This window comes from Saccostrea cucullata, unplaced genomic scaffold, assembly GCF_032062105.1.
Source record: "Saccostrea cucullata isolate Sc308-1 unplaced genomic scaffold, CSIRO_AGI_Scuc_v1 ctg3434, whole genome shotgun sequence".
NCBI lineage: Eukaryota > Metazoa > Mollusca > Bivalvia > Ostreida > Ostreidae > Saccostrea > Saccostrea cuccullata.
Window position 1 is genome coordinate 86,805 of NW_026940491.1, and position 10,610 is coordinate 97,414.

At 32.8% G+C, this 10,610-nt stretch overlaps 1 protein-coding gene across 1 annotated transcript; it reads left to right on the forward strand.

Annotated features, from left to right (window-relative positions):
* The first annotated feature begins 4,803 nt into the window (after nucleotides 1-4,803).
* Nucleotides 4,804-7,168, forward strand: LOC134255499 (uncharacterized). The gene has a single exon (XM_062738030.1). The coding sequence runs from the start codon at nucleotides 5,067-5,069 to the stop codon at nucleotides 5,607-5,609; it is 543 nt and encodes a 180-aa protein (XP_062594014.1). The 5' UTR covers nucleotides 4,804-5,066; the 3' UTR covers nucleotides 5,610-7,168.
* The last annotated feature ends 3,442 nt before the right edge of the window (nucleotides 7,169-10,610 follow it).

Sequence of the window (10,610 nt, forward strand, 5' to 3'; positions counted from 1 at the left end):
CCGTTAACTTGGATGCGATGTCTATTTTAGTATTTTATTTATAAACTGTACGTGCATTCTCCAGACAAGCGATACTGTCATGTATTTGTTTGCAGACTCATTGAAAAAGTAAAGGAAGGGCCCTAATAAATCGATTTATTGCAAGGGCATACCCTCAAAATATCTTTTCAAGATTTTACACATAATCTCAAGAAGCATTAAGATATTTGAAAAGTGCTGCGAACCTCTTGAAATCTCGCATATAAATTAATTATAGCTATATTTAATGTAGTTGACCAGCAAAATATTCAACCTGCCGTCCAACAAATTAAATTTTACCAATTAAAAAAGGGAATCTATATAGGTTCGCAGCACTTTTCACAAACTACATATAGTGTTGAAAAGGATTATAAAATAAACTAAGATTTTTAACTTGGTTATGCCCTTGCAATATTGAAATTTATAGATGACCTCTAAACTGCAGCTATAATTGCCCAAGTCATGTGACGTCGACATCACATGACAAGTCTTAATAAAAAATCTAAATTTCCCCAACATGTAGATTTAAACCACATTAACTTTTTTTGATATCAGTGAATTCCTAACAAGAATCGCCCATCCTAATAAAGTATGTATTTTTTATCTTTAAAAATCGCCGATTTCCATTTGTAACCTTAACTGTGCTGCGTAGTTTTGACCTAACTAAGTTGCGATGACAAGCTGGATGCTTTGACGTGTTTTCATTTTGCTCGGTAGGTCGCTATATAAGGTAATCTTACTTTTATTGCAGACCAGAGGACCGGGCTGCTCTATACATATAAGTTTTAGTGTTGGTATATGGGGATTGGGGTGGGAAAAGTTATTCAGAATTAAAGGTTTTCTGAACAATGAAAAGACTGTTAAACAGAATGTTCTTTCACTTTATAAATTACGAGATACATAATATATTTACTTCCATAAAGTGAATCTGTAAAAATATATATGGTTTCCATATTTAATATATAAAGTTGTTTATCATTTACTATAAAAAATTACAGGTCCTTTTTTTAGAACATCGAATTTTACTTCTGGCATAAAACGTACTCTGCACAGTTCGTGTTTTATATTCTAAAATTGAAAATTAAATACATATTTAGATATAGGTTATGCATGTGCCTTACTTCAATTTATATTTTATGCAGCCAAAGTTTACTCTAGGAATTGAAGTTTAAAATTGTATCGTTTTTGTTTCACATTTATCCGAGCATAAGTTTTCCAAATATTCGAGACTATCGTTTCCATCAATTAGACGCATGCCTTTTCACACACATCGAAAGGTTTGATGATCAAGAGTCATTTCCATTGTTTACTTTATATATTTCCCGGGCGACAATTGGTGGTTACATCAATGATTTCTTGTTTTGATACATTTAAGATTACCATATTTTGCATCATGACATTTTGCGTCTAGAAATAGCACACAGTCACAGATATTTTGTCAAAAATAAGAAAAAGATATTTACCATTTTTATTACATTTTTACATCAATAATTTTTTCCATATTTTTCTTTGTTATAATTGTGGTGTCATTTGTTTTGATTTTATCATTTTTTTACGAGTATCTTAGGTACGAGTTAATGTGAAGGGGTTTTTTGGAAGTCTTTTGTTTTTCATGCAGGCTTTTCGTTTTTGGCGCCGACCTGTACGTTTATACCTTCTCTTCTTTTGGTTCCCCACGGTGTAAGTATCTACATCTTTTATATAACTATGTTTTTTATGATACTGTTGCATATGCAGTTCAATTCTATCCATTATTACCAAATATTTACATGTCATTTACTTTGTGATGAGTCGTTCGGAATTTATGCATACTACATGTGACTTGTCAATGTGTGAACTTGATCATGATTAACTCATTATGACAATTAATTGTACTATCGTTAAAGTAATTACACTTGAATGTTATCTGAATTAATATCTTAGATTTACTTGTTTACTATGGTTTAAAGTAAGTGTCATAATTGTCTTTAATTCGGAGGAGTGTGTTCCTTTTATGTTTTGTCATAAACTTTTGGGATGAAATCTGTTAAATATTCTGGATATAATTTCCATTATTATTTGAGATAGTATGTTTTGTGATTGGATATTTCTTTGATTGTGAATTTATGATTGTTTATTTTTTGTAGTGTTTTACTGCATTTCATCTGAAATAAAAGGGTTAGCTATCTGCGAAAGAATTCGTCCTTTCTATGGCAGAATAATAATAAAAGTTTAAAATAAAAATCTATGTTATATTTGTGTGGACTGGTTCCTTGTCTTACTTGTTGTTACATTGAGAACAGGCGCCATTGTTTATATTTCAGCGAGGCTGTGCAAGCTTTATAAAGATTGAGACTAGATTTAGTTTGTAGATTCTATAGTTTTTCATAATGAACGTGTTGTTAATTGGACATAGTTTCATAAGTCGGTCTTGACGTGCCTTCGGACACAAAACAGATTAAAAGGCGAACTTTGGCCTGAGGTTTAGCCAATGTGTCGTATATTACTATGGAGTTAGCGAGGAAACATTACGGAGGCTGAAGGGAGAGTAATATAAACTTTGTAAATGGATTAAAGACTTTTCAGCCTAGTATTATAATAGTGCAAATTGGTGGTAGAAATCATTATCCTCTCACGAAGGACTCGAGAGATAATGTAACTGGCTTGTTGGGGGTTAGTTTTTCTTTGTGTGCATAGCAAGATAGTGATTATTCACATGGTAATCGAAATATGTTGCTGCTTATATGCAATAATGATGTAATGCAACTGAATGGCGACTGAGTCGGGTGAACAAATAATGTCTTTTAATTTTAAGATAATTTGGAAAATAGTTAAGGTATTAATCTAAAATTATTAACATTTTTCTAGCTTTAACATTGGTTCTTTTACATTTTTGTTGTTTTATGTTCCTTAAAACTTGTTTTAGCATAAACTTCACAGTTTTATAAATTTTTTGCATCTGTCTTAGAACTTTTCGAATGACTCTGGTATTTAGCCTGTCATTAATCATTTGCAAAATTATTATGTGAAATAAATTCTGGTTGTTTATACAAAGACTGAAGTGGATTTTCAAAGCATTATTGAGTCTCGTAGGGACAATACTTCCAGTTTTTGGAGATCGACCTGGCCCAAGGATCACGAAGCATCTTAAGCTTAAGTCAAAATTTTCATGTTGTACTTAAATTTTGTTGAAGTCAAGCAGATGAAAATTAAAACACGTTTCAATATTGATTCACTGAATGCAAATATTTTAAATTTTGAGATTGATTTAATAGTTAATAAACATTTTACAGGTGATTGAAAATTTGACTTCAGTCTGAGTCTGTTTCATGATCTTGGGGCCTGGTCCTCAAATTATACGTTAGAATCCCAATGGGTATACCGATTGCATAACGTTATTAGCAGACCTATTGCTGTATTCACTTTATGTGATTTAATTAAAAAGAAATATACATGAAAAGAAAACAAAAACAATTGTCAAAGCCATTTGATTTATCGATGATTTACTGCCAGTGAACAATAAATAGCTATTTCTTAAATAGCCTTGTGGCAACGCACTTTGAAAAAATTTTTCCAAGTGCGTTAAAATTGGGACAAAATCAACGCACTTTGAAAAAAATTCTCAAAGTGCGTTAAATTTGGGACCACCTCAACGCACTTTGAAAAAAAAAATTTCAAAGTGCGTTAAGAGTCTACTTCAAATTACTTACCATGGACACATTTTAACGCACTTTGAAAAAAAAAACTTATTTTAGTAATGGAAAGATTTTATTTGTTATTTTTCTTTTAATAAACTAACCCTAATCCTAAACTCAACAACAGAACTGATTTACTCACGTCGGAAAGAGGAGATGACGGGTATAAGATCCCTCAGTCTAAATCTTTATCTTTCCAATACATAGGTGTCGGTAACAAACGGGGGAGGGGAGCAATAAACCCCAAAAGGGTAAGCTGCATTTTCAATGCTTATACAATGTATATATCTTTCCAAAATAATGGGGGATTAGCCCCACCCCTCCCCTGGCCATTCGCCCGGTCTCGATTTCTATGCTATACTCAAAACATTTATATAATTATGTACTTACCTAACTGGTATGACGTTGAATACTTTCAATATTACATGAGTTAATTAAAACAGATGAAAACTAGAGTACAGTAAAACGCATGAGAGAGAAAGAATTTTCATAGTTTTGAACAATCAAATTGTCCTCTTTTTATAATGATAAATGCTAAGTTGCTTAAAGCTGTCCACTGTTAGTGCCCCCTTTACACCTTTACATCTTCTTATCAAAGACTCGAATTAAAAAAAAAGAAACGAATTAATGATCTTAAACAATCGTCACTCTTTTTTTCCAAGAACCTTTTCCCTTTTATTTTATCAAAACCTCAAATATTTAAGGCGTCAATATCTCAGATCCTGAAGTGACTTTATCATAAAATAGGTATCCAACCTGGATCTGTTATTATCATACCGATTATTTGTAGGAATATTGATCAATCTTTATATTTTGTTCAAAGTGCGTTAATATGGTCGATATTAACGCACTAACGTACTATTTTACTAGAAAAAGACGTTATTAGTGAACTAACTACAAAGGCTTACATATGATAAATGTGACAACCTTTAATTTTATCGTCGCCAGCTCCCCTACTTATTTAGCAATAAACCCTTAACACCTGCATATGCGTTTAGCACCACTCTGTTGATTCTTAGTACATACTCTACATACAATCATGTCTACACCTGTATTGCATAGATTTATCCAAGTGACATATGTCAAGGATATGGGTAAGTAAGAACATCTAACCGAGGTTTGATGAGTGATAGGGAAAATCTATTCTTGGTAAACGAAAAAGGTGAAAAACTACATCATGTAACAGATATAGGAAATTTATATGCAGCACATACGGTGAACATTATAGGTGATCTTATTTACATAGACAGTGATTTTAACATAAACAATCTATCAAAAGATAACATATCAAAGTGTACAATGATAATAAACAGACAGCTATAGAAACCACTTTGTGTCTACTGCTCCCCTTCCAATGGAGATCTACTTGCTGGAATGTCAGATTACAGAAATACAAGCAAGTTGAACCGTTACAGTAACAGGGGACACCACATACAGACAATGTGGCTTCACAACATGGGTAAGAAACTGTATAGAGATCTTAGATACATTACAGAAAATCGAAATGGAGATGTAATTGTGTCTGACTGGAATGGTATTGATCATGGTACTTTACTGGTGACAGAACGTGGAGGAAGTCATCGCTTCTCCTACACAGGACATCCATCAGAATCACGATTTCAGCCGCTTGGAATCTGCACTGATGTTCTGTCACACATCCTGGTTTGTGATTGGAACGCTGCGACTGTACATATGGTTGACAAAGACGGTCACTTTCTGTCTCTGATTCAGATACATCATCAGCACAGGATAAATAACCCATGGAGCCTAAGTTATGATGACAAAACCCATCTTCTTTGGGTTGGATTAAGGACTGACAATAAAGTGTGTGAATACAGATACATAGCCAGACATGACTGTATGACAGGAAAATGTGATGAAGTAAAATATGATCATCAGATAGGTAAACGTATTTAGATTTATGTATAGTTGTATATACAGAATGTTGCCATGAATACTAATACATTAATTTTTTTCAGTACGCAACTATTTTGCAAAAACATTTTTTGTGAAGAGATTAAAATTCTTAGCCTCAAAAAATGTTAGCTTAACAAAATAAATAATAAATGTCAATCAAACTTTATCCTATCATTTGGCGGTGTTATCTTCATAATTTCATTTTAAAAAAACTATTGATTCATGGGAAAACAAATTCTATCAAAATAATTTGAATGCTATTATAGCAGTATGCAGTATTTAAATCATTCTTTATGAGGTCTGGATCTAAAAGAATTGAATAATAGAGAAACTCAAGTTCTTATAAAAGGCAAAGACGACAAAGATTAACACGTGGGTCTAGCATTCAATATAAATAAAAAAGAAGGCAGAGATACACTAAACTTTTTATTAAATGTAAATGGTTGATTGTAATAAATAAATAATGTTTGAAATAAAATGCTCTTCTTCTAAACAGTTATCAGTTATTTTTATCTTGAATTTCTACAAACGAACGTATGTTGGGTTAGGACAAATTCATCCGTTGTGGTCGGATGACTCAGATGACGAAGCATCTGTCTCATAGACTTTTGAGTCTCGACTTCATTTCCTTGTCTGTTCTTCATATCCTTCTTTTTGATGATTTGCAAATTTTATTTTCAGACTGAGCAACTTCCAAAGTGATTTAGACGTAAATGCATGGACTGTGCTTCGAAAACCAATTGCCGCAAAAAAGACAAATAACTATTTTAAGCATGAAAATTGCATAATTAGTTGTAAAAATGGTCAGTGTTTAGATTTTCCCCAGTGTTTAGATTTTCCCCTTCTGCAATCAATGTATAAAAGAAAAATGCTTTGTAGCAACCGCAAATGATACAACGCCGTTTATGATACAAATATCATTAAGTTTTGCACTACAACAAGTTGACATGGTTATCCGGTTAATGATATAATTCTTTCATTAAGCGGCGGTTTAGCATAAGCAGTTGAGAAGTAAAAAATTATTGATCAATGCAATAATTTATGCTTTGAATTTAACTTTGAAATTTCAATTTTTTTCACGATGAATCCTCAGTAAATATACGCATCTCTCAATTAATTCTTGAACGTACACTGTATTTATCGTCCATAAAATATCTTTTCAAAATCTCCAGATTTCAAATACCACAAGATTTCTTAAATTCAACATCTTAAAAAAACTTTTCATCTTTATACACATCCATTCCTCACGATGATTTAAAGTCAAGGCCGTTTGATATCATTGACGGCAGCTTTTTCAATAAAAATGAAATTCGTTGTTTTACTTACCTTGTCATTGGACACTTGCAAAGTTATTTTGTTAAAAAACGTTCTGATTGTACACAAAAGTCCTTTTAAGTTGACATCAAAAGATGCTTGAATTTCTGATTGACAATATCTATGTCGTTTTTGGACACCACATTTTTCAAAAATCTTTTGGAATTCCCATGGGTGCCAATTGCGCTCCTTTATTAGCAGACCTATTCTTTATTCATTTGAAGAAGAACTAATGCAAAATCTTCTTCGTGAAAAAAACTTTTGGTGGCCTTAAACTCGACATTTAGATTATTATATTGTCAATTATAGTAATTTCCATTTTTATGTCGATACGAAATATCCTGGTGATCTTGAAATAAAACAATCCACATCTGGATATTTTACTTGAAAAAGACGTTAATAGAATTCTAACGACCAAATTATATGATAAACGTAATGACGAACTTTTATATCGTTAACTTCCCTTTTTTTGCAGCAATATACATTGACCATATGCTTACGGAGTGTATATATCTCAGTTGATTCGAAGCACAAAGCATGCTCTTGGTATGAATAATTTCTAAAACAAGGAAATTATTGACAAGCAAGTTGATGAAATACCAGCAGTCTCCTGTGAAATAATCGTTTCGTAAGTTCTCTTGTCGATTCAATGACATTGTCAGAAAATACAATTTATTGATGCGCAGCATTCTTAAGGCCTACTATTAGAAATCAACGGAAAATAGACGTGCAAAAAAAGGGGGACTAAAAACTGAATTTATTTTTATTAATTTGTTTTATTATCACAGAACTCTTAAAAATACTACAAAGTTGTTGGTTTCTGAAGAAATTAAAGGTCTTGTCACAAGGATGACGTATGTGAAATATGAAAGTCCTAGCCCTTCTCGTTCGAAAGGTATGGCTAAGAATAAGCTTTTGAAAGATTCATGTAGGTTAAAATTCAGGCGTCATGTCAAACTGTAAAAGTTATCGGTTTCAGAAGAACGGTCTAGTCACAAGGATTATTTAAGTATGAAGGCCATAGCCCTAATCCTTCAAAAGTTATAATCAAATGTTTGCTTTTCAAAAGTAAGTCAAACTCTAAGGTTAAGGTTAAACTTCGTGGTATTTAAGATTGACTTCTCACAAAAATTACATATTTGAGGTATTAAACCCCTGCCCCCATGCCGTTATGGCTGTGGCCAAGGTTAAAGTCAATTATTATCTACCGTTCAAAAATTGTGGCCAAAAAAAAGTTTGATTTTTTATGTAAAAGTATGTACAAATCCAAGGTCCAAAGGTCAAAAGTGTTGGTCTTGTCACAGGGAATACACATGTGAAATATGAAAGTCATAGATTCACTAAATCAAAAGTAATTGGCAAGACAAATTTGTGCAGACAAACGGATACAGTATTCAGGGAAATTTTCGTCCCCGTTTTATTTTCACCCCTTTTGTCCTCTTCTTAGGCAAATCAGAAACAGGACGAATTCAAATTACACAGCATAATTTCTTAGAAAGAACTATGACTGGGTGAGTTGAAAACGGGGCAAAAGGGGCAGAAATAATACTTCATACGGTAGACATACAGACAGACAAACAAAAGGACAGACAGACAGGAAACGATAAAACCTATATGCCCTCGAATCTCTGATAACGGGGGCATAAAAAGGACATTAATGAATGAATTTAGGAAAAATGCTTATGTATGACAAAGGGAAAAATTTTGATCATAGAAACTAACATTTCGGTGACCTTTATGATATGTGCCACGAATAAAATGATAGTTAAGGACAAAATACCAAATGAGCCGTCCGATGCGAAAAGGGCCCTTATGTACTTTGACGTCATATTGAGAAAAACGACGGTAAAGACAACGTCATAATATGCAAGTTGCAAGTGAGACATTTCCCAATTTTTTAACATGAACGTTATCATTTTTTTTTCATAATTGTGTATACGATCTAAAGCCATTCAAATATTTTTTAAAAGAATATCTGTTTTTAGCTCAGAGCTTAGTTTCACTTGGACATTTCCAATAATGAGCATAAATTTTGCTGAAAGATGATACTTATTCCGATCATACGATTTTTAATATCCCATGTTTACGTTTTGATAGAGGTTATACCTGCATGTAATTCCGTATTTATCATGTACACTTCATTTTGAATGCTAAAACATCATAACCAAAGTGAAAATTTTACAACAGAAATTCTTTTACCACAAATAAAGTTCAGGTTTGCTCACATTCACGATTAAAATTTTGCTGAGGTCTAGCGAGGTCAAGGAATTTGAAAAAGTTTAGTGTCAGATCAATTCTTGGTAAAGCAGATGCATATCAAGGTAAATATCTGAATTTTGTAACAAGATTTTACAACGCGAACTAAGATCTATATATATTGTCTGTATAAACGTCATAAATGAGGATTTGCCTCCGTCACAGCCATAATGACACGAGTCAATTCTATTTAAGTACAGAAATATTTGAAATTACAGACACATTGTGTAATTTTTAATGTTTAGGGGAGAGTCGGGAAAATAAATGAAAAAAAATCTTTGAGACCCCCCCCCCCAAAAAAAAGAAAGAAATAATACGTCAAATTAAAAAAAAAAGGCCATATAATTTTTTTAATGGGGACGTTGATGCTATTAAAGGGAGTAGTATAAGGCGCCTGGATGGCTGGGTCAACTGAGTGCACTTTTGGGGTTGGGGGGATAGGTGGGTCAAGGGAGTGCAGCCCCTGGGGGATAGGTGGGTCAACAGAGTGCAGCCCCTGGGGGGGATAGGCGGGTCAAGGGAGTGCAGATTAGGGGGTTCTAGGGATAGCTGGGTCAATTCAGTACATATGTTGCATCATCTTTTAGATCTATTGCATCATCTTTATATATCTATTGCATCATCTTTATATATCTATTGCATCATCTTTATATATCTGTTGCATCATCTTTATATATCTATTGCATCATCTTTTTATAGCTGTTGCATCATCTTTATATATCTATTGCATCATCTTTTTGATACCTGTTGCATCATCTTGCAAAAATAGGTTGGACTTATCTTTCTGTAAACTATCTCTAGTCAGCGAGCTTACCTATGCATTGTGACGTCATAAACTTGGCAGCGACGTCATGTTAGTCCTTCACAAGCCGCGATGGCTGCTTATTTTGACACAATAACACAGACTTTCACAGCGCTTGAGACTTCATGTAATAACAGTATGGTCCTATGGATTTCAGTACCAAAACTGATTTTCTACCTTTTTTCTTCCAAGAAAGTTCTGAACAGCTGAATCCTGGATCAGCCTAGATGTTATTTCACTGGATTATTTAATGAATATTACTCTACTGAGTTACCTGGTTACATGGTAAGTTTTAACAAACTTTTCTTTATACATTTTCTATGAAGGTCGTCTTTGTATTTATTCATTATTACTGTGTTATATACCTTATGTTTAGAACATTAAACACTGCCATTGTTTACCCTGAAATACACTAGGACACTAAAAGATCCTCAAAATGTTGATAAATCTTTTTTGCATGAGTTATGATCATATTGTCTCAGATTCCTTTTATTGGATCAGTATTCTAAATATTCTTATGAGGAGACTCCTAGCATATCTTATAAAATACTGATACATGCTTTTAAAACAACTAAAGTGATATTCTCAGTTGTCATTTCTAATATTTCTATGAATCTTTAATCACAGTG